General features: G+C 31.7%; 1 protein-coding gene across 1 annotated transcript in view; it reads right to left on the bottom strand.

The window, feature by feature from the left end:
• The window catches only part of LOC126885728 (1-phosphatidylinositol 3-phosphate 5-kinase), a 106,956-nt gene that overhangs the window by 12,593 nt on the left and 67,577 nt on the right, over nt 1–26,786 (bottom strand). The window contains exons 15-19 of the mRNA XM_050652497.1: nt 22,130–22,302; nt 13,786–14,087; nt 9,530–9,777; nt 4,251–4,574; nt 2,784–2,945 (exon numbers count right to left, since the gene is read on the bottom strand). Coding sequence (XP_050508454.1) covers nt 2,784–2,945; nt 4,251–4,574; nt 9,530–9,777; nt 13,786–14,087; nt 22,130–22,302 — 1,209 coding nt within the window. The remainder of the gene's footprint in view (nt 1–2,783; nt 2,946–4,250; nt 4,575–9,529; nt 9,778–13,785; nt 14,088–22,129; nt 22,303–26,786) is intronic.

Consider the following 26,786-nt stretch of genomic DNA (forward strand, 5'->3'; position numbering starts at 1 on the left):
AACACACGCAAACACATTGAAAAATGAAACCAAAGAAATTATTTCTGAACAATTGTTGAAAAAATTTTAACTAAATACGTATTTTCTGAAAAAAAAATATAATAAATATACTTATAAAATAAATATTAAAAATGAATATAAACAAAATAAAAATTTCCATTGGGAATTGAAACTGCATCTATCACGTTTAGATTATTTTGAACTCACCCCACGCAGAATTTAACTACCGAGACATTGTGAATGACGTGTGAAGATATACCTAGCAACCAAACGTTTTAAAATTTTTTAGACAGTTTGTTGCTTATTCTGTTAGTTTGATCAAATAAGTTTGATTCTTGTGGAATTAAAATACGACAAAATATAGACTAAAAAAGTAATATATTAGATGGAGATTTTTGTTGGTAATCAAATTATGTAAATCAAAGCATTACCTACTAGCTAGGTAGGTACATTTTCCAAATAGGTATTTACCTAATTTGTAATTTTTTATTACAATACTGAAACATTTAAAATAAGGTACGTACCTGTTGCTTTTAAAAACTATTTAAAAAGTCACTACAATAATTATAAACTTGCTTTTTGTCTCTGTCCTCACAACAATAAAAACTAATTTACACAACATTTTGTTTATCCAGAACCTCCATTTGAACAATTATTGACAGATGATTTTAACACCCAATCAGATCCCGTATAACGTTTCATACCATACTGTCAGTGTGCGCATGCGCTCAGTAAAAATAAAAATTTACCCTCGTGCCTAAAGAAGTATAACTTCAATAAGAAAATCTACGGTCTCGTTTTGATTTAAATCTGTCTCCCTCCATCCTCCGATAGTACTATTTCTAGGTCTACCTGTTATCAAGGAGGCTATCGGAGGATGGAGGCAGACAGATTTAAATCAAAACGAAACCGTAGATTTGCTTATTTTACTAATGACATACTCTGTATTAGTTTACAGTATGAGTACACAGGTACGAGTACACACACTCGTTTCATACGGGTTGTCTGAACCGTAAAATATTTTCCAAATGGTCCCTCTTGGTATTGTCATATCTGGGTTAAACAGAGAACTTGAACCCAGTCGAAATTCATTTCGCCTCTTTCATTGTTACTGTTTTTTTAACCCAGGCCTAATACATTTTAAAGTAGTAGTTGTAGTAATTTGCCTACACCTACAACTATTTAAAAATTGTTACATTACAGTCCCTCTGCATAGTGAATGTGAATTGTGGTTGCAATTAATGGGAGCCTCGTTCTTTGTGGAAGGGGGTGGGGGCGGGAGCATTGAATTTCGCCAAGGGCGCAGGAATGGCAAGATACGTCCCTGATCACGGACACTGCCATGGGGAAATTTCAAGTTTGATGTTTTAAGCATTTTCTTCGCTTGCTTTTCAAGACCTTCCTTTGCACCTATCCGTTTGCCTGTTGCAACAGAATCTTGTCTCTCTGAAATTTGATGAGAAGAAAGTTCTTCTAAAATCGCATTAAATTCATTGACTGATGGTTACTCAGGTTGTTCTGGTTCTTGTTGTAGTAGAAGCTCATTTGGTTCATCCACTTCTGCTTTTTCACGTTTTTCAGAATCAAGAGCTGACTTAGTTTCTTCTACTTGTTCCACCAACGCTTTCAAATCTTCCTTAGTCGAAATAATATTTTCTAGGGCATCTTCTGGCACAGATGAAGTTTTCTAACCAATTTTGGCAGGAACCCCCAACCATAACTTCATGCGGACTGGGACTGCAATTCATGTCAGAATAAGAAGCTCGGTTTTTGGCGAATTGTACAAATCGAAGACCCTCTGACCGCTTGTTTGTTTTGTTACTTTCCAACTCACTCTCTGTAATTACTCCAAGTAACTCTGTTACTTGTTTGAGGAACTCAGCATATTTTCGATGTCTTGATTCGCACGTTCACAGATGCTTGTGACTGACTGTGTCTTGGCTTACCGTGTACTATCTTCAAATCTTTCCAAATGGAGAACAGTTCTTCTATAATTCTGTTGGAGAATTCTCGTCCATTGTCAAATTGAAGAATGCTAGGAGCTCCAAAGGCACAAAATAAGTTAAGAAGAACTAATGCTAGTTCTTCTGCACGTTTAGTTTTCTACGGCCTTAATTGTACAAATTTGGTTAAGTGATCTTTGTAGACAAAAATGAATTTTAATTTGTGATCTGCTTGGGGATGCATATCTATCAAATCGATTTGACATATATTAATTTCTTTTAACGGTATAGGTTTCACTACTAAAGCTTTTTTGGAACTTATAATTTTTCTGGCAAGTTTCACACAGATCCAAATAGATCATTAAGATTTCTACACATACGCTTTTGTCTAGTCTTTCAACATTTTTGTTTTATCTCCATGCTCAATAGATAATGTAATGTACAGTTCTGTATGTAGGTAGGTTAACTCAAAATGTTATGTCGGTAAAGAAAACACTTTAAAGATAGATAGGTAACATTCTTGTTAAACACGAAGCACATGCCAAATCAGGATAGAAACACTTTTGATGTCCGAATCAACACTGCAGACTGAATATGGATTACGCACGAGTTAAACAAAGGCATTACACTTGCGTGGTGATCGTTACGATTTGAATTTCTTACTTTTACCAAGATCCTTTGGAAAATGTATACAATTACCGGTAAAAGTAGGAAATAAAGGGTTTTTAAAAAATATTTCCTACATTTACCGTCGACTCTGGTAATTGTATACAATTACCGGTAATTGTGTACATCTACTTTTACCGTAACATATCTACGTAATAAAACTGTAATATTTACCTATAATCCCTAGAACTAACTCCTTATTATCGGGATCAAGTCCAACTAATAATGAATAATCCATTACAGATTGAGCTGATAAAAATTCTGTATCGTTCTGAATGGCGTTTATTAATACGGCTTTGGAATGTTGTAATACATATAACGGGGAATCACAGGTCACTAAAAGAACAATAATGTTAACAAATTAATATATTCACCTAAGGCAAGTGCAAAATTTAATAAATCGTCGTCATGGTTTGGCCTATTTGATTTTTAAAAAGTTAATTAACCAATCAACGTATCGATACAATTATACAGTATACAGTACCTCATAATGCGTAAAGTATCTCATAACATAATACCTGAATCTGAATCATAAAAATAAAATTAATAATTTTTTGAATAAGTGAACGATGTATTTGTTCATAGTATTTATGAGGTTTCTGTGATATAAATGGCAATGAAAATTAAAATAGTTGACATTTTGTAAGGTAATTATGTTCATATGGCAAGTACATAATACTTGAAAGCTCCTTTCACGTTCTTTTCAGCGACGGGTTTTAGTTCTGAGGAGACTCTTTTGGTATTATTGAATCCTGGCTGAGTTCGTAATAGATGGCCCCGTATGCTGGTCGTTTATTGAGAAAAAAAGTTTTTAAATCTTAAGAAATGGATTAAAAAGAAACAATCTAAAAACAATGTACATTTTGCAGATGACACACCTATTCTTGCAAATATTCAAGAATAGTTTCAAACGGATGTGACTCTTGAACCCTAAAATAAGCGGAAAGAAGTAAGATTGATGGAAGAAAGCCATTGAAATGTTGTGTTGGAGAAGACTCTTGCGAATTCCGTGGACTGAAAACAGGACAAATAATTCAATTATAAATGAGCTAAAGGTCAGCAAATGGCTCTCTCCCCCAAATTTTAGGAGTATGCAGAAGATCTATGTATGAGTTACGACATCACCATGACCACTCCGGGGATTTTATCCTCATACACCCCCTCCGGTAGATCAGGACTGAAGAAAGAAAGAAAGAAAGAGAGATTGAGAGAGAGAGAGAGAGAGAGAGAGAGAGAGAGAGAGAGAGAGAGAAAGAAAGAAAGAAAGAGATGTTGGTCATTTTAATCAGCATTTTACCATTTTAGATATCGATGACTTAGTGTAAAAACCTCGTATCTCATTTTACAGAAAATTACATGAGAGACTTTAAATTGAATTTCTGCACAATCTAATCTAAAAACATAAAACTATCTTTACATAATTTTGATTCTGAACAGATTTAGATCGTTACACATAAATTGTTCACATATATTTTAGATTACAGTATGCAGAAATTCACTTTGTCTCTCCTGTAAAATTATCCCCAAAATGATATACGCGGTTTTCATACTAAGCCATCGATATGACAACATTGCCAAAAACCTACTACAACAATAAATGCGTATTAAAAGAAAAATTGGAAATAAAAAATAAATACTTACTTTTCATTAAATTCTCATCCAGCAGGACTATCTCCTCTCCTTGATTGTCCGGAACAACTAATCTATTTCTCATAGATCCTTTGAGATCAAATTTTTGAGAAACTTTTCTGTTATAGAACAAGTTTTCCATGACTAGAATATTTGATCGATAAGGTACACTAGAATTGTTCTTAAATACTATCTGGTATATTCCTAAAATTTTTCCCAAAAGGGTCAGTTGGTTGGTAGTTTGACATTTGTGCATGTAGGCAAAATAATTGGATGATGCCTCGAGGAATAAGTGAATTTCCGATTTTGACATTTCTTTGAGTATGAATCTATCATCTGAAACACGTAAAAATAGTATTAAATTTAAGTATTATATGGGACTGAGTCACAATAATTATTGGTGTAATGAAAATTATATTTTTAATTAACTAATGTTTGACGTTTCGATTTCCACTCCGGAAATCGTTCTCAAAAAAGATTATTCTAAAAATTCTGAGAAGTATAACCTAGATTTATTAGGTTATGTATGTCTTTTCAAAAAATTGACATATTTGACTTAGGTACATCTTATAGGCCACAGCAAGTGTGTGTTGAAAAAATTGTTAGAAGGTGATGTTATTACCCGAGTGGTACCAATTTCTGACTGTTTTTTGTGATATTTTGTGTTAATTTGTTTGTGAAATCAGTATCATCGCCTGTTTTTGTAAAGCATTGCCTTTAATTTGTTTTAGTTTTTCGGAACACTGCGACCATTTGTTTTGCCACTGCCACGCACAACTAACTGCGTTTTTAAAGCCCAATTTAACATCACTTGGCACTATTTTATATTGATGAACTTGACTATCACTTGTTGCTGCTTCGTGAGCTAGGCGGTCCACAACCTCGTTACCGTGTATTCCAATATGAGATGGAACCCAGATTAATACCATGTGTTTGTTTTCCTTTGCAGCATGTTGAAGTTCTTAATAAATGTCTTTATGAATAGGGTTGCTGGAATATATGTTCTGGATGTCACAAAGGGCGTTCATTGAGTCAGTTATGATTGTGTAATTTCTCTGGTCCGATTTGTTAATGTAGTTTAAAGCTTCAAAGATTGCATACAGCTCTGCATTGGAGAACGGTTGGAGAAAGTCTAGTTGTTATGCGGCTTAAATTTAGCATATGGGTATTGGAAAATATTGCTGCCCACACTCCGTCCGTTGTTTTTGATGCATATGTGTAGATCTGTTGGTAGTTGCTAAATCTATCCATGATATCTTTGAAATGATTTAATATTATGGTTGGTGGGGATTCATGTTTATTAAATCTTGACAGATCAGTATTATTTCGTGGTTTATTTACAGTCCATGGATGAGGACGGTTTTCGGTAGGATGGTATATGGTCACAAATGTTATAATATATGATATTTATGTAGTAATCGTTTGATTCGTTCATAGAAAGGCGGATCGCATTGAGGGTGAGATGAGAAGTACTGACTGAAACGATTTGTATGTACGTTATGGTAAACTGGGTTATCTGGAGAGGATAGAACTTTGCAAGCAAACGACAAACTTAAAAAATCTCGTCGAAATTTTAGGGGGGTTTGCCTTGACTCACTACATAATAATATACTTAGTATCGGACTTGTTCGAAAAGCGCCCAAAGCGACTCGTAATCCCGTATTTTGAATGACATCTAGTTCTTTAAGAAAAAATTTCTTAGCTGAGTTATATACCACTAAGCCGTAGTCAATTTTTGATCGAACTAAGGATGAGTAAGTATGTTCTTGTTGTTGACTTCTTCTTTTAGTATTGGTAACCAAAGCCTGCTGCATTCTGTTGATGGGTTTACTACACATTTTTCTTCGTTAAGTACGATGGTACTTAACTTCTTTGACTTTTCTCCTTTTCATGTCTGTTTCTTTCATGAATCTTTTCATTGTACTCTGTGCTCGTTGTCCCAGGCATGTTTGCATATCTGGGATTTCTCAAGTCTCTGTTCTTGATGTATGTATCATACTCCTTTACCCTGAGTCTTGCAGTGTAAGGCAAGTGATCTTGCAGTTTCTCCCACGTAGAAATTGTTGCATTCACAGGGTATTTCACGCAGATACAGTGTTTGAATCTTTCTTGTGTTTTGTAGGGTTTCGTTTTTGAAAGGATAGATCTCAGAGTGTTGGTTGTTTTGAATGTTGTAATGTTGTACTTGTTTCCTTTAGTATAAAATTAATGTACAATCTATTAGAAAGGCAGTACCACTATCAAGCGGCCGTAATATGTCGTGATACAGTAAGCGTACAAAGATGTCCTTACGATGATCACAACCATGATCCTAGACAGCTTCAACTAACGTTTAGTTCGTGTAGAATTGTCTAAAATCACCATGCATATTATACTCTTTATACACGAGCGGGACACCCTCAAAAAAGCGCTTAGTTTTCGAGATACTGACCACGGAGGGCCAAAGGGCTAAGTTTATTCATACTTTATATTTTCGAGGGTGCTGAAAAGGAAAATGAGGTTTATTTTGAATTTTATGTGGGGGAACATTGTCAAAATCGCAATTTTAATCTAAAAATAAAAAAAAATGAAATCACTTTTTTTGCGTTTACCTCGCTACAACTCTGTTCCATTTTAATATTTTTTTCTGAAATTTTTACAGTACATAGCTCTAATATTTCTGAAGACAACGGTACCTGTTTCAAGCTTTTATTCTTATCCTGATAAAGGTTATGAATTTTTCAAAGGAAAAGGTGCGGATTTGTGCATTGCAAAGTTTAATTGTAAAAGTTGTGTGACGAAGTTTAAAATTTAGCTTTTTAATTACGTTTATGTTAAAATAAAGAGTACAAAGAAGTTTTCTGGAAAGTTTTAGATCAAAATGTTTTATAGAAAAAAAAATGGTGCAACTTTTAATGTCGACATTAGAAATGCCCAATATAACGCTTATTTTTCGAGGTACTGACCATGGGTGGAGAATGGCTAATTTTGGTCTTAGATTATGTTTTTGACCGTGATGAAAACGAAAATAAAATTTATTTTAAATTTTAGGTGGGGAATATTGTCAAAATCGCAATTTTACCATAGAAATAAAAAAAAAAGTGAAATCACGTTTTTTTGCGTTTAACTCGCTACAACTCTGATCCGTTTTAATATTTTTTTCTAAAGTTTCTACACTATACATATATCACTCACTTTTTTTGAAGACAATGGTTTCTGCTTTAAGATTTTAGTCTTATTCTAGTAAAAGTTATGAATCTTGTACAAGATGCAGATTCGTGAATTGCAAAGTTTAATCGCAAAATTTGACTGACAAAATTTGAAATATAGATTTTAAATAAAATTCAAAAATAAAACATAAGTTCAAAAAAGTTTTCTGGAAAGTTTTGGATCAAAATGTTTTATAGAAAACAAATGGTGCAACGTTTAACATCTACGGTATAAATCCCCAAAAAACGCTAATTTTTCGAGATACTGATCATTGGTGGTGAATGGCTAATTTTGGTCTTACTTTATGTTTTTGATGGTGCCGAAAACGAAAATCAAGTTTATTTTGAACTTTAGGTGGGAGAAAATTGTCAAAATCGCAATTTTGCCCTAAAAATAAAAAAAAAAGTTAAACCACGTTTTTCTTAAAATTAAAAGTGGCACCATATTTTTTCTATAACACATCTAGACCTAAAACTTCCCATAAAACTTCTTTGAACTATATGGTTTAACATAAACGTAATCAAATAGATAAATTTTAAATTTTGTCACTTAATTTTTGCGATTTAACTCTGCAATTCACGAATCTGCACCTTTAATTTTTAAAAATTCATACCTTTTACAAAAAAAAAGACTGAAAGACTATAGTTACTTTCATAGTCTTCACAAAGGTAAGAAATATATGTCGTAGAAATTTTATAAAAAAAAATTAAAATGGAACAGAGTTGTAGCGAGTTAAACGTAAACATTCGTGACTCACTTTTTTTCATTTTTAGGTTAAAATTGCGATTTTGACAATGTTCCGTCACATAAAATTCAAAATAAACCTCTTTTTCATTGTCAGCACCATCGAAAACATAAAATAAGACCAAAATTAGCCATTCACCTCCCATGGTCAGTATGTCGAAAAATAAGCACTATTCTGGGGACGTATAACGTCTATATTAAAAGTGGCGCAATTTTTGTTTTTTAAACATTTGTAACTAAAACTTTCCAGAAAACTTCTTTGTACTCTATGTTTTAACATAAACGTAATTAATAAGATAAATTTTAAATTTTGCCTCTTAACTTTTGCGATTAAACTTTGCAATTCAAGAATCTGTACCTTGTACTTTAAAAAATTCATAACTTTTACTAGAATAAGACTAAAATCTTAAAGCAGATACCGTTGTCTTCAAAAAAGTGAGCAACATAAAGTGTACAAACCTTAGATAAAAATATTAAAATTGACCAGAGTTGTAGCGAGTTAAACGCAAAAAAACGTGATTTCACTTTTTTTTTATTTCTATGGTAAAATTGCGATTTTGACAATATTCCCCCACCTAAAATTTAAAATAAATTTCATTTTCGTTTTCAGCACCATCAAAAACATAATCTAAGACCAAAATTAGCCATTCACCACACATTGTCAGTATCTCGAAAAATAACCGTTATGTCGGGGATTTCTAATGTCGACATTAAAAGTTGCACTATTATAAAACATTTTGATCTAAAACTTACCAGAAAACTTCTTTGTACTCTCTACTTTAACATAAACGTGATTAAAAGGCTAAATTTTAAATTTCGTCACTCAACTTTTGCGATTAAACTTTGCAATGCACAAATCCGTACCTTTCCCTTTGAAAAATTCATAACCTTTATACCGTACCAGGTACCGTTGTCTTCAGAAATGTTAGAGCTATATACTGTAAAAATTTCAGAAAAAAATATTAAAATTGAACAGAGTTGTAGCGAGGTAAACGCAAAAAAACGTGATTTTTTTTTTATTTTTAGGTTAAAATTGCGATTTTGACAATGTTCCCCCACATAAAATTCAAAATAAACCTCATTTTCGTTTTCAGCACCCTCGAATATATAAAGTATGAATAAAATTAGCCCTTCTGCCCTCCGTGGTCAGTACCTGGTCATTTTAGGGATATCTCCCGCTCGCCTATTAGCAGAGAGTAATTATTAAAAGATGAAAAAGATCGTTCAAAAGAAAGTGAAATAAATCTATAGCAGTCGAGCTTATCTTCCAAAAAATTACTATAGGTGATAAGTTGGTGATTTAATAAAATTATATCTCACGATAAAATTATTGTAATTAATGTTAAAAAATGCCTTACCTATGGTTTTCGAAAAGTTTGACCCGGATTTTCCGCCTCTTGCATTCCATTGCGCAGATCTGGATAATGATCTTATATAACCCTCTTCGCCCATCGGTAAAACAGCAGCTCTAAGTGCTGCAAATTTTTCAGCTAAGTAAACCCTGCAGAAGAAATTGCTAGTTCCGTCCTGGAATTGTACCTCGACGTGAGTTTTACGTACTTTCTTAGCATCCTCTTGTAGTTCTGCGAATCTCGATTGTTCAGCACTAAAAACAGAGTTAAAAACGTATTACCATAAGAAGCAAATGTGGTTATTAGTTAATATACTATAAGTATATCAATAATACTTCTAGGACTTCTAGAATAATAGTCATTTTTAGATATAAAACAAACAACTGAAACAAAAAATATAAAGTAGATACCGAAATAATACCGTTATCTATTCGAAACCAATATTTTTAAATGACTATTTTATGTACCCTGTAATAATAATATAGGCACACACCACTGAAACTACCTGCTTCTACGATTGCTGAAACACAATTCGCAAAATTATAGCGGTAAGCCCAAAACGCGCCCTCATTGGTCGTGACGTCATATCATTATGATGTTTAAACTCAGAGACAATAAATCAATAAGTTTTATACTCGTTATAATACGTTTATATGCTTTTTCTCATGAGGATCTTTCAGTGCGTCACAGTTTTTCGATTTCTTTCTAACGCATTAAATTGCATGTGACAGAAAAAAGCGCACGTCGGTGATTACATTTCGTCGGTGACCTTTATAACATTTATTCTAGTTGTCAATAGATGGCGCTATAATCGAAAAAAAATTATTTACGAATTATATAATATACGAATATAATCTGTACAATTTATAAGACTATACAAATCAAAGAAAATACCATTTTATAAATGTAATAAACAAAATTGATTTGATTTTATGCAAAATTGCAAATAAAATGTGACAACTGTCAGATTTAACTAAAATGTCATGTCACTAAAATGTATATTATCACGGACTTACCTTTTTTTCTATAATTTGTGACGCACTGAAAAATGCTCATGAAAAGAAACATACTCGTTTATACGTTTATACTCGTTATAATCGTTTTTACTCATTATAATACCGAATCATTTTATGGTGTACATATTTCAGTTTTATAAATCTTTAGATAGTTGCTGTGAACCTTATATTTCATAATATTTGAGTGTTTTGGTTAAGACAATTTTTTTAAAATGACCTAAAACGGTTTTCTAAAGGGCATTCTGATAACTTACCCATTATAAATATGTTTATGGTGGCCAGGTGGCCACATATTTTCTAAAGGATAAACATTTTTCACAGAATTGATATTATATATTAAAGTACTATTTTTATCAAAAATAAATAACCATTTTCAATTTCGTTGCAACACGTAACTACAGCCGCATCATTATTCCAGTTCAATCAGAGAGTGTAGCAAGCACCTCTACCGGTTTCGAAACTTATTAGTCTTTCATCAGGAGGCACATATGCTGCTCTCTCTGACCCAACTAGGACAAACTCCGTCGTGCAGTCATGGATTGCAACGAACGAAATGGCAGGGATGCCCTAGCGGCAACTGCTAGCAAAAAATAAGTTTTCAATCCAATAGCACATAAAACAACATCCAAAAATGTTACTCTACATCCTACCAGATTGAAAACAATGGGAACCTTCTCTGGTAACACCTCCGAGGCAACACCTCTGGCAAAACCTTGGAGGTGTTACCAGAGAAGGTTCCCATTGTTTTCAATCTGGTAAGATGTAGAGTAACTTTTTGGATGTTGTTTTATGTGCTATTAGATTGAAAACTGAGTTTTTTATTATTTTTTTTTACATCTATATACATTCTGTATTAAAAAGTTCTATGTTCTTTTTGTTCAAAATACACTTATTTATTAAAAAAAAAAACTATTAAACAGACAACAGATATGTATTACATTAAAACAACAGAGATACTTAAATTAGAATTAGCTTCACATCCATGAAGACCTTGAGAATGAACTAAAATGTCTTGAACAGAAAATATTATAATACGACGTCACACGGATCCGCGCGCTTTTTAGATCGTTTGAAATGATTTATATACATAGAAGATTTTAAAATGTTGAATGGGTTGCTGTGAGAGTTCATTTTAAATGAAGTAAAAGCCAGACGTACTCTCAATCATTTATTGTAACTTCCGACGACCGGTTTCGCTCTTTAAAGTATGTAGAGCAACTTCTTCTTCAGGTCAACGGTTATAAGTCACTAAATGATTCGGATACAAGGAGCTACTACCTCAGTATTCATTAACATGATGTTTTTGCTTAAGTTATGCTAACGGGATATGGTGGAATAGACGGAGAATGTTGCAAAGGTAAACAAGTTTATGGGATTTGGGAATTCTTGAGGGTGAAGAGATAGTTGTTGAAAGACAACCAACAAATCTGTGCCTGTTATTATGTTTGTGAAGTAAACTATAGTGAATGTCATATATACAATTTTTTAAAATGTGATGGTTTTAATGGTTTTAAAGATTTTTATTTCTATTTATTAAAAGATTTTGTTTTTATTTATATTTATTAAAAGATTTCTATTTATTAGTGTATGTGTTAGTGTAAGATTGACAACGTTTGGATCAAGACGGGTCGAATGTGTAATATGTATGTTAGATGTGGATGTGCAGCAGTAACCTAAATTGTTAAGGTCAGTACTACTTAATGTTTTTAATGAAAGGAGTAGTGGTCGTACAAGGGATGACCAATCAGAAAGCTTAAAAGTTGTAGCTAAAATATTAAATTAGCAGTCATATAATAAAAACAGTAATAAATGTGAATTGATAGACAACAATGTAGGTACATGAAACTGAGATATAAATTAAAGGGTGGAGAATTAGAGTAGAAAGAAAGATAGAAATTAAAATTCAGTTGAAAGTAATTTATTGTAAATTGAGACTATGTTTTAATGATATAAGCAGTGAAGAAATATTAATAAACTATTGAATCAGATAAAAAAATGAATAGTAATAAATTATATTTTGGGGGTATACCTACATTGTGTTTTAAAATTCGTCAATAAATAAATAAGTAAATTCACATCAAAATTAAAAAAAAAAACACACAGGCCACAAGACGATACAACAAATAATGTGGGAATTTAAGATTGGTCAGGAGCACTACATTTAATTTATTTAACTGCGAAATTTTATTTAACTTTAAAGAGCGAAACCGGTCGTCGGAAGTTACAATAAATGATTGAGAGTACGTCTGTCTTTTACTTCATTTAGAAGATTTTAAATTTGTACTTTTAAGTTATTATGAGGTTTTGGGGCGTGAAATTTTAGAAATCTTATTTTTAAACGAAACTGAACATTATTATGTAACAAAAGAAAAATGTGCAATTTCTCTATTAATTATATCGGCGATTTTTTGTAATTTCTGAGTTATTTCTTTAACTTCTAGATTTTTAATCTGCATTTATATAAAAAACTGTTGTTTTTAGAACTTTTAATCAAATTTTTATATCTTATAAGTTGTCCGAGACTAGATTACCGTCGACATGGTCAACCAAAAAAGAAGATGAATCTGGTGATCTTTATAGTGACATTATTTGGTGTGAACCTGTCTTTTGAGTTTATTCCTCCTAGTTTAAGGGCCGGTTGTTCGAACGCTAATCAACAATGATCACTATCAAATATTTAATTACTGTCACAACTGTCAATGTCAACTTTGGTTGGGTTCCTGAAAACATAATTGATTATAATTATGAGATTAGTTAATCAATTAAAATAACAATTATTAACATAATTGATTAACTAATTTTATAATTGTAATCAATAATTATGTTTTCAGCAACCCAATCAAAGTTGACATTGACAGTTGTGACAGTAATTAAATATTTAATAATGATCATTGTTGATTAGCGTTCGAACAACCGGCCCTAAATCTTTTCTCTAAATTATTTGTCATTACTAGAGATCTATAGAAATTACGCTTACTTTTTTGGCTATTATTAGCACAATTAAATACTTACGCAACATTTATTTACCATTTTTGATAAAATTTGTTATACAAACAATGACACTGGCATTACAAAGAATCGCCAAAATTTTCATATTTCGCCGCTACTCACGCTGGCATCGTTTCACGTACCCCCGCCATGGTCATGTACCGAGCAAATCAAGTCAGAAAAATAAAATATGAGTTACTAGAACCCTGTTAATTTTACACCAAAAAAATACTAAAAATAAAATGGAAGTTATCTTACCTTACATCTGGATTTGCCGCAATATTCCCCACATTATTCGCTTCTTTATTTTTCAAAAATCCTAACAAATTCTTCCCCTTCTCATCGTCTAGTTTTTCCCTTTCGCTGTTAATTCGCCTCTTTAGAATCGGGCTGTTGGAAAGATCTGCCTGCGGCTTCTTAGCGGTCAAATCTTCCAATAACTTTTTATATTCGACTGAAGCTAGAGTATACGAAACTATAGAACTTGGTTCACTCTCGAGAACTACTAATGGAATTGATGAATCAGATAAGCCGTAATGTTCGCCGTTATTGAATGGAGCCTAAAATAAAATTTAAATAAACTAGACGAATAATAAGACGAAAGATGAAAGCAATTTGTTGAATGAAGATGAAACACCAATTCGTCAACTTAATATCATTCTCCAGACCACTCCAGCTGTTATAAAAAAGAAAAACGAAAAATTACTCTTTCTTCAAACTAAAAGACTAGAGTTCAGAAGAGGTAAAGAGGTAACTTCTTCTTTTTTAAGTGCTATCTACTAATAGGAGGTTAGATATCATCTGAAGAGTTCTACAGAACTGCATTTAAATCAGTCCCTTAAATTCTTCAACCATGACACTTCTTCCTATACTCTTTTCTCCTCTTATCTTTACCTGTATATCAGTCCTAGCATTTCATTCGCTGTCCCCTCATTACGTGTCCCAGATATTGTAACTTTCTTATTTTTTTATTGTAACTTTATATTGTAATTTTCTTATCCTCTTTTTGGTTAAGACACTTACTTATCTTTCAACTATATTTTTCTCATTTAATATCAGTTCTTATTAAATTCTACACTTCACACAATTTACATATATTAATAGTATTTTCTTATTCTACTAATAATTATTAGTCTCCTGAAACATATGCAACCAACCATGTATTCAATACCAATTGTTTTACTCTACATACTATTACTCCATTAAAATACCATTTGTTTTTAAATACCTTTAGACAATTTCAACAATATTCATTCATCACAATATCACAACTTTACTTAACACTAAATTTAATTTTTCCACTCAGTTAATTTTGAAAAACAATTTATGATGTCACATAATGTTTGAGCAGACTTTTGCTTTTAAATTTCAGTTTGTACTAATGAATGTATTACAACTCATTAACCTTAATTTACAAATTAGAACTCACAATAAACTTTTTTAATACCTGCATATTTCAATATACCAATTTAAAATTAAATTCTAATTCTCTTTGTTAAAAATTTTTCGGATGACAGATGAAAAATCCACCTAACTTCCTTTGACATCTTGTCATACATTTCTGACACCAAACTGTCTAATATTCAGTTGGTCGTTAACCTCTCACTAGAACACAAGTACCTTGTGCAATTTTCGAGCAAGGATGAAATACATTCACATGTGATCTTTAAAGTCTTAAGACATCGACTTTATGTCGACTAGTTTTTAAGGCTATGGGTACATAATTCGCAAATATTTTACGTGTATCCCTACTTTTTCTGTCTTTACACGGCAAATTACGTGTAGTAAAATTCACACTGGTATGGATATGTAAACATTACTAGAATGTCATTCTACTTGAAAATGTCATCATTAATTTAAAGAGATGGCTTTTGAATGTTCTTGGATAACTGTTATTTTTATAATCGCAAATTATTAATTCAGTTAATAAATGTGATAATTTTTTCACTAACTATGTATTCAGTGATTGTAATAATTTATTTGTACAACAAAAACTAATACTCAATCGAGAAAAGAGGAAAAGTGTTAAAGTGATTTTTTAATAATATATTGTTATGGAACGCTTACAATTTTGAACATCTTTAACAACAAAATACTTGGATCACAGAATATATTATCCTGATGTATTCTCTGCTTGGATCTTCCATAAATAATACACAATAAATAACTTTTTATTAAGTTCACGTCTTAAATCAATTATTTATCAAATACACTATATATCAATAATATTTAATCAATACCTCAAAATATTCCCGATGCAATGTCAAATATTTAAAATTGTCACTGATTGTCAATGTCTGACTGACAATATATGCTGACAATATTATATTCGGCTGAGTGCGTTGTAAGACAAAGATAGATTTGGAAAATATTACCACGGCATTGTGTTCATTTTTTTCGAATCCTGAAAAAACAAATAAATATTTTTGAAAAATTTAAACGCAGAATGAAAGATTAAATTATTACCGAGGGCCGAAAGTCCCTTAGAATAAATAAAAAGTTTATTTTGAATGAGATATTTGAAATTAAAAATCACACTAAATTTTCTCTTAGTTTTTCACCCCTATAACTTATTTAAATAAACATTATAGAAGTTCTCAGGGACTTTCGGCCCTCGCTAATAACGTAATCTTTCATTCTGCGTTTAAATTTTTCAAAAATACTTATTAGTTTTCTCAGGATTCGAAAAAAATGAATCCCCATTTGAATAGCATTGCAGCCGAAAATACGTTCCGATCCTCTTAATATAGAATGTAACAATAATGTAATTTAGAGGTTTTTACACCTATTGAAGTGGCTAGTTACAATTACTTGTACACTGGACGTAAGTAACCACACTTTCTTATTTTTCAACTGTCAAAATTTCACCCTTTGCTTTTTAATCTTAGTGGTTCACTTATTTCCAGGTTTACACCGATGATGGTCAGTTTGACCGAAAACGTTTTGTACTTCCACTCCCTTGTGGATAAATTTTAAGTATTTTTATTTTGATATGTCTACATAAAACAGAAGTGTTTACTTCATTCCACGTTGTTTCTTATTTTTGTTGTGTTTATTATTTCGTAATCTTTGATCATTTTTCGCAATACTTCCGTGTTCGTTTTCTTCCGTGTCCATGCTATTCTAAGCATCCTTCTGTAACACCACATTTTAATTGATTTATGTGTTCTTGCTTCAATATCTAGCTTTCAAGTCCATATTGCAGTATTGAAAATACGTGGCATCTCAAAGCTCTTACTCTCAGTTTTAATCTAAGGTCTTTGTTGCAGAGAATTGTTTTTATTTTTACAAATGCATTTCATGCTATTTCTATCCTGCTCTTATTTCTGTTGTTTGTTCATTATATTCTTAAATCCAGGTCCCTAGGTATTTGTATTTATCAACCCTTTCTATCGGTACATTTCCCAAATATATGCTTATTTATATATTTGTTTTCTTACTTATAATCATGTATTTGGTCTTTTTATATTCATTTTTAGTTCATATTCTTCACAGAACCTGATTGTTTTGTTTAGTAGTAATTGGAGTTGTTCTACAGAGCTTGCCATAATCACGGTGTCATCTGCACATCTTATGTTGTTAATAGATCTTCCATTAATTATTATTCCTTCACTTTAAGATAGTAATGCTTCTTCGAAAATGGCTTCACTATATACATTAAATAGTAATGGAGACATAATATCTCTGCCTAACACCTCTCCTGATTTCACTTTCTGGACTGTGTTCGTTATCTAATACAATTTGTGCTATTTGATTCCAGTAAAGGTTTATTATTATTCGTAAGTCCCTTTTGTCTATGTTTGTTGGCTTTAGAATATGTACTAATTTCTAATTTTTCATGTCTTATTTTGAAGTAAACTAAGTAGAGGTAAAACTGCGATTTTTCTCTGGTCACCAGCAAAAATGTTTTATGATGAAAATTGCGCCTCATCCGAAAAACATTATAATTCTTTTATTTGAATGTGTCAAAAATTGGGGTTTGAACCTGTTTTGCCTTACATTATTCTGTATCAATGACTTAAATCCACAGAGAACGGCAGTTCTCACCAGTGGCGCACAACACCCCTACAAGCGACACTATATATACACGAAATTTTCGATTTTCTAAACCTGACTGAATTGAAAATTGGGCCAAATCCCATCTAAAAGTATAGGAAAAGACTCGTCCATCCATATGTTACATCTCCATTTTGGTCCAAGGGTGTGGATTTTACGGCCCTTCCCATTTAGAGTCTGTTTTTCGTTCCCGTCCCCAAAACTCACAAAAATTTTAAAAACTTAAGCCCGACCTTTGCGGCTTCTGATAGCACAGATCATTACCTTTCCAACGCATGTTTAATTTTGAAAATCGGTTATACCATTCAAAAGTTATCGAGCTTAGAAGTATGACTGAATTTTTATTTAAAAAAGGGAAAATGTGGATATGTATGTATGTATGTATGTATGTATGTATGTATGTATGTGTGTGGAAAAGTTAAACCGATCTGAATTTTTTTTCTGTGTTTCAAGTGGGTGTGAGGGCCGATTCAGAACCGGTCTAATTTTTGACTTCTGACTACCCGTAAGCCAGCTAAAGGACTAGGTAGATACAAAATAGCAAATTTTTTGGGCGTATATATCTTAGGTTCAAGGATAGACAGGAAAACCGTAAATACACCAAATCAATAGGGTTGAGTTAAGCTTTCAAATGGTGCTTAAGCGATCAACCTGAGACATACACACTGCTCACCATAGCCGAAAAACTGAAAAATTAAACTTTGAAAATTTTGGTTTTTCGACAATTACTCAAAATTTCAACCTACGAATTGTGCCAATAACTGAGCGTTTGTAGGAGGACTCAGGACGCGTCTAACGGTGTATATCTTACATCTGGGAAAATTCGAATTTTTTAGTCATAGGCTTCATAAGTATGATCAGATCTATTTCTTATGGGAAAAACCGTTTTCAAGCTCAATAATTCCTGAAATACGTTCAGTTATCATACTTGATCTTGGATGCAACAGATACTACTTTTCAATACGTTTTAAACTCATGTTTTTTTTTATCAAAATCAGTTCAGCCGTTCAGAAGTTATAGAGCTCCAAAAGTATAATTCGTCCAGGAACTGAAACTTTTCACTTCGCAATTTTTACAGAATGGATCGATTTGCTTGAAAATTTAACAATAAGTAGTGTATAGTCCAAGGATCAAAATCTATATGATGCCGAAAGACGCTTTTACCATGGGGTGGTTGCCACCCCATCTCGAGGGTGGAAATTTTTTATTATATTTTGATGCAAATGTTGGTAAAAACTTTAATATTGTCAGCAAAAAATGTTTTATATTATTTTTGATAAAATTAATAGTTTTCGATTTATTGGTTATCGAAACTTGTTTATATCGAAAAAATCAATGTTATTAATCAATCATGGTTTATGTACTCATGAAAAAATCAATGTTATTAATCAATCATGGTTTATGTACTTGTAGTGGTTACGATGCTAAGTTTGATTGGGAAATCCGAGTTCATTTGCCGGCCATAATTACATAATTATTAGGATGGCTGGGATATGAACTCTGATTGTCTTATCACAGGTGTCGTAAGTACTAGATGATTTGGGAGAGAATGCGACCAAGGCGACCGACCCCACAAAACGGCAATTCTCGCTAGTGGCGCACAACCCCTCTACATGCGACACTATATATATACACGTAATTTTCGATTTGCTAAATCTGACTGAATTAAAAAATTAAAGTTTAGGAAAAGACTCGCCCATCCATATGTGAACATTTCATTTTGGTCATAGGGTGTGGATTTTACGTCTATTCCTATTTAGGGTGTTTTTCTTTCTCGTTCTCAAAACACCAAAAATTTCAAAAATATAAGTTCGACTTTTGCGGCTTTTGATAGCACAGATACCTTTCCAACGCATGTTTAATTTTGAAAATCGGTTATACCGTTCAAAAGTTACCGAGCTCAGAATTAGAACTCAATTTTTATTTAAAAAGCGTTTGTAGAAGGACTCTAGGCGAATCTAACGTTGTTTACCTAATATCCGGGAAAATTATAAATTTTAAGTTATACGCTTCATAAATATGATCAAATCTTTTTCCTATGGGGGGAAAACGGTTTTTCAAGCTCAATAATTTCAGTAACAGCTTTAGTTTTCATACTTGACCTCAGATGCATCAGATACTACTTGTCAATACGTTTCAAACTCATGTTTAGTGATCAAAATCGGTTAAGCCGTGTAGAAGTTATTAAGCTACAAAAGTATAATCCAATTAACGATTATTCCCGAAATGGTTTATGTAGTTGTAGTGGTTACGACGCTAAATTTGATCTGCAACGGGCAATCCGAGTTCATTTACCGGCCATCCCAATATTTTTATTCAATCTATTTCGTCTAGTAAAAAATCTAGTGTACATTCGATGGACACTAGATCATTTGGGAGATAATGCTACAAAGCTGACCATTTATAAAGCTTAACGTGTAATCGAGAAAAATTGAATTCAACTTCATACATTTAATTTGTATATAACTTGAAAAACTCCTGATACAAGAATAAAAACCGCTAAACACCGTAAAAATGAGTGGCGCATACAATATTCCAGCTACAAAAGATCTGATATGAAAATTACGTGGCGAGAAAATGTATTTTCATTTTGATGCAAAACAAAATTCTAGTTTTATTTTAAAAGATTTTTCCATAATATTTGCTAAATTTGAAGTAAACGCGCCACAAAAGAGTTTCAAAATTCAAACTGTATCAAATTTATTCTTTTGTGGCGCGTTTACTTCAAATTTAGCAAATATTATGGAAAAATCTTTTAAAATAAAACTAGAATTTTGTTTGGCATCAAAATGAAAATACATTTTCGCGCCACGTAATTTTCATATCAGATCTTTTGTAGCTGGAATATTGTATGCGCCCCTCATTTTTACGGCGTTTAGCGGTTTTTATTCTTGTATTGTTTATACAGTTAAAAGTTAGTTAAGATTGTTTCTAAAAGAATTATTATGGATCTGACAAGAAAATAGTGAATGAATGCAAATTTATATACAGTATATCAATTTTTTATTTATATGTCTTGAGAAGATATATCTAATTATGCCGAGAGCAACCAACTAGCACAATTGGAGATGTTTAAATTAATCCGCTATTTGAGAGTTTGCATTTGGAACGCATGAACTCACGAAGAATAGTTTTCTAAGTTTCTAGTTTAGAAGTTTTCTCCTAAAATTACAAATCTTCGGGAATAAACAAAATCCAATTGTTTATTTATATTGACGAACGCAGCTAAGGAAACATACCACTTTGTTAATACAGGTGTTGGCAGTTTTTCAGTTTTTTTTTGAGAAATCTATATGGTTTCTTTAGTTTGCAATGTATAATATTAGTCACAAGATGATAGCTGCCTGCTTATGAGCGCGCAGCTGAATCAGTATTCCTCAATTCCATGAATTCCTGTTTTATTCCAGAACCAGTCCTGGAATGCAGTTCATCCACTTCAAAGAATACAGTAGCGCGTCATCAATATAACTTCGGGAGATAGTATCATACCTTTTTTCGTAAGGTCTGCGAAACTTTGGCAACAGTAGTAATCTTTGACATTATCTAAGATCAATATTTTGACAATTATACTCATAGGTGCGCTAAGTGGAAGTAATAGAAAACAATTTTGTTATTGGTACATAAATATTTATAAAAATAAACCAAAATGGGTGAAAATTTTATGTTAACATAGGTATTTGCACGAAATAATAATAATAAATAATCATTTCGTTGTGAAGCGAAACAATAGCCGTCTTATTTTATTTAGTTCATAGAGCGCCAAAGGCACTCTAACTTTATATACTCGAATTAGAATTCGAAATATTTTTATGTAAAATATACTCACCTACCTACATATAACTAAACTCACAATTAACAATAATCTATTTTTTCAAATAGGCCAACAACTTCGTTCTATTACACAAAAATATAATAAATTAACTATAAATAAACACTAATTTCCTATGAAACAACAATAACGAATTCTTAAAATAATACACTACTGCACTAAACAGATATCGATAAAGATAACAGAACAGATAAGAGAAAATCTGACGCAGGTTTGTCAAAACGACAGTGACAATTTCTCTAGGTTGCCTAATTATTTATTAGGTATAATATGTTCGATTTCTTGTTAGAAATAAAAAAAATTAGTAGGTCTAAAATGACACAAAAAGGTTTATTTGAAGAAAGTGTATTTTTTTGTTCTTCTTAATGGCGGTAAAGGCTCGTTTTTTTAATATTGTATTTAATTACAGAGTAATTTCCACATACTAATATATTTCTCAAATTTAGATCTGCACCGCCATTCTTTATTATATTACGAATATGTGTGCCAAATATCTCGGCAAAATATTCAAAATTACAGCCGCAATCTTGGACCGCCTTTGTTGCTACCTGTTGATCGCTACTGTAGCCTCTTAATTATTATTAGGGAGATCCGCATATATTGAAGTCAAAGGGTATAGTGAAAAACGTTAGGTTACAAATACATATTCTGTAAGGCGAAAACTGAATTTGTAACCCGAATTAAACTTAGTCACTAAAGGTAAAATAAAGTACACACCTGTATCAAACATAGATTATTTGAAGATGGCAGTAAAGATGACAGGATGGTTTTAACCGTTTTCTTATCGACTTCCTTTTTGTTATCTACCATATCTTCGTTTTGGGAACCAACTGTGCTTTCAGAATGGGATCTGTTATGAGTTTTCGGCGAAGATGATGTATATGACTCACCTAAAAAATATTAAACAATTATTAAATAATGAGGAACACAATTTTTTGTCATTTGCTTGGCCCATTCATAAAAAACTATCAAAATCGAGAGAAAATTCAAATTACAGCAGCCAATCTAAAACGCGTCCTCATTGGTCGTGACATCATAAAGTTAAAAATGTTCAATGTCCGCGCCATTAATTCATTACGTTTGATATTCGATTACTTGTAGTAATTTTTTGGTGTATCTCAGTTTTATACATCTTTAGATACTTACTGTAAACTATCGTGACCAGACATCTCATAACGCGACAGTTCGTAACCGGACAATTGGTAACGGACAACTCGTAACAGCGACAGTTCGTAACTATATAAATTCGTAACGGACAATTCGTAACGTCCAAATTGAATTATTCTGTTTATTTTTGTTAACGTCGAAACTAACTGTTATTACAGTTACAATTGAAATTATGTTTATCAATTTAACGAAATGGTAGGTACCTGGATAAACATGTTTAACACATTTTATATTTCGTGTTTCAGAATATATTAAAAGTCTTTAAACACATGCAAACTTTAAATATTTAAATACATACAAACTTTTAACAATATTTTTAAAAGTTTATCCTTCTTATTGTTCCTTAAATTTGCATATACCTACTTAGACAAAGGAATAATGAAGTAATTCGTGAAATCTTTAAGCCGGCAACCGTCTTTAGACATTCCTAACTTTCTAAGTAAACATTTTTCTAAGTTAAGTATTTTATTTAAATAATTTTTATTTGCGTGTTTAAATACTTTTAATATATTCTGAAACACAAAATATGAAATGCCTTAAAATGTTTATCCTGATACTGATTCGTTAAATTGATAATTTCATTTATAACTGTAATAACAGTAGTGTCCACGTTAACAAAAATAAACAGCATAATTCAATTTGGACGTTACGAATTGTCCGTTACGAACTTGTATAGTTACCAACTGTCGCCGTTACGAATTGTCGCCGTTACGAACTATCGCTGTTACGAATTGTCCGTTACCAATTTTCCGGTTATGCACTGTCGCGTTACGAGATGTCATGGAGCCGTAAACTATATACTTCACAATATTTGAGTGTTTTGTTAAGACAATTTTTTTAAAATGACCGAAGAGAGTTTTTCTAAAGGCAGTCTGATAACCTACCCATTATGAACATGAAACTTTATTACTATGATTAATTTATTTTAATTTTATAGTAAAATCAGTTCTAGAAAAATATTGTATAGATACATATCAATCAATCCGTAATGTGCATCTACCAAAATATACCTAAAGTTCTATTTTCTTTTTATTCAAAATACACTTGATTTATTACAAAAAACTATTAAGCAGACAACAGATAACTACTTACAGTAAAATTATCTTCATATACATAAAGACCTTTAGAATGAACTAAAATCTCTTTAATGTCCTTTCAACATGCACGTAGCCACTGAATTAAACTCCGTTTCTTATCGACTGGTAATCTAATACATATTTTATTGGGGGTTTTAATTGATGTACAGTAGAGCGTCGATAATCCGAACTAATTGGTACAGGGGTAGTTCGGATTATCAAATTGTTCGGATTATCGAACATATGTTCAAAATACATACAAAGCTCATAAACATAGTACAAAATATTATGTACATACGTTTTAGTTACAAGGAATAAAACACCTGCATAATAAACAAATATATTGTATGTATTTCTGCATAAACAAAACATAAATCCGCGGTCATATTTTGCCCATATTGTCATATTAAATCCAAAAATTCGGTCCGTGATCATATTTTTTAATTTTATAATTTTTTTCTGCGTTCGGATTAGCGATCGTTTGGATTACCAGGGTTCGGATTATCGACGCTCTACTGTACTTTTAAACAATGGTACTAAACAATACTTACATTATTTACTTAAAGTATTTATTTTTCATAGTAAACACACACAATTCAATATCATCTCTTCAAAAACTGTATCAAACACTAATGTAAATAAAATGGTTTATATAGACCGGTCTAGTTAGACAAAAATAGGAGTGAGGTTACAATAATTACCATCAAGCTGAAAATTGGCAGGATTGTTCAAAATAAATGAAATCTAAAAAGTCCTTATAAATCCGACCCGAGCTAAAAAAATTTACGCGGGGTCAAAGGTCACCAAATATACAGGGTGTCTGCGTAACTTTGCACCATATGGGAAACTTTTTTAATATCAATTTTACGAAAAAAAGTCATTCTTTATAAAGTGCTCTGCATAGTCTAAAACCTAAGGTGCAATCATCAAATATCAAATTTTGTCAACAGTATACGAGGTATGTCAAAAAATATTAATTTCGCTCAACAGCAAACTACCTTGATATTTATTTCAAAATATCAAAAAAATTTATTATGAAAAGTTATTTGTAATGAAAAACCATATTCAAATATACAATAACAGCTATCTACGAGAAAAAAAAATTCTGAGATTTTCCTAAATTACTGATTCCGATCATTTTTATTTATTAGACCTGTAATAACTCTTTTACTAATAATTTTAGGAAAAAAAGGTATTCTTCATAAAAATCTGTGCATGGTCTAAACCTCCAGATGCAACCATCAGTTATCCAAGTTTGTTAATTTTATACGAGGTGTATCAAATAATATGAATTTAGAAAGAATTCTTTCTATATTCTTTCTAAATTCATATTATTTGACACACCTCGTATAAAATTAACAAACCTGAAAAACTGATGGTTTTATCTTGAGGTTTAGACCATGTACAGATTTTTATGAAGAATAAGTTTTTTTCGAAAATTATTAATAAAAGAGTTATTACATGTCTAATAAATAAAAATGATGTTCGGAATCGGTAATTTAGGAAAATCTCAGAAATTTTTTTTCACGTAGAAGGCTATTATTGCATATTTGAATATGGTTTTTAATTACAAATAACTTTTCATATTAAAATTTTTTGATATTTTGAAGTATAAAGGTAGTTTGCTCTTGAGCGAAATTAATATTTTTTGACATACCTCGTATACTGTTGACAAAATTTGATATCTGATGATTGCATCTTAGGTTTTAGACTATGCAGAGCACTTTATAAAGAATGACTTTTTTTTTCGTAAAATTGATATTAAAAAAGTTTCCCATATGGTGCAAAATTACGCAGACACCCTGTATATGGTTTTTAGCGATTTTCAGCGAAACGGTAAGTTTTATCATAAAATTAGTTCTAACAAAAAATGATATTCATAATATTCTATCGGTCAACTTAACTTATATTACACATAATAATAATATAAGATATTATAAATATGATAATGTTTCTACTATACAGCTTGCGGTCTACCGAGGGATGCAATATATAAGCTGTATAATATTATTACAGTGCCGACAAAAAAATCTTTACAAAGTGAATGTAACGCGAAAATAATAAGAATTATTATTTCAATTTTACGGCTTATTCCCAACAAAAATAGTAAATTGATATGACAAAGTATTAACTTATAATAATTCTTCTTACTTATGCGTCTTATTCAATTTGTAAAGATGGGTTTTGTCGGAATAAATACGTTCTATCGGTACGTCGGCTAATCTAATAACCCTACCTATTCTTTTCTAAACAAGGATTTGAACATATTAATGAAAGCCAACTTTGTAGGCAAAATGTTTATTGCTAAGTACTAATAAGCACTTCAATATACAATAAACTTTATGTAAATTTAGTTTGTTTACTATTATGAAAATTACACCGTTATCTTCCTGGGTGGCGAAATCCTTCTGGTAGATGACACCCTCGAGGTATTAATTAGTGTTGAGTACTACTCCGGAGTGAAAATACGTGTTAAACCTATTTATTTATATATTACTTGAATGTGATGAAGTTTAAAAAAAAACTAATTCAACTTCACAAGAAGTTATTTCCAACGGAATTAGCTTTCTTCTCTCTATGTATGGAGCGCATAAAAAAACTACGTGCTTAGATAAGTTTAGATATGCATGTTTCTTTAAAAATAGTCGAAATAAAAAACAAGTGCAATTATCTTATCTTCCTCCAACCTCAGCGGCTGCTCATCAACATCTTTTTCGAGTATATTACCAAGTTCAAGTGTGGCTTGGTTATCAGCTAGATCTAAAAGACTGGGGATGGAAATTAGTCGACAGTTCATTAGAACCAATTCAACCTTTACTCCCACCTGCTCCGGAAAAACTCCTGAACACAATTGTTTGCAACTGTAAAAAGGGATGTAGCGCTAAATGTGGTTGCAAAAAAGTTGGACAGTTTTGTTCGGTAGCATGCACTAATTGTCCAAACAGATCGTGCTCCAATGTTGAATCACCAGCAATTGAGGATTCATTTGATTGTATCGAGGAGTCATGCGATGTGTCATTATTGGGGCAATTTACTTGCACCCAGGATGAACAAGAAGATGAAGAACAAGAAGAAGATGAACAACAAAAAGGAGAAGAAGAGGAACTAGAAGGTGAAGAAGAAGAAGAAGA

This window comes from Diabrotica virgifera, chromosome 5, assembly GCF_917563875.1.
Source record: "Diabrotica virgifera virgifera chromosome 5, PGI_DIABVI_V3a".
Taxonomy (NCBI): domain Eukaryota; kingdom Metazoa; phylum Arthropoda; class Insecta; order Coleoptera; family Chrysomelidae; genus Diabrotica; species Diabrotica virgifera.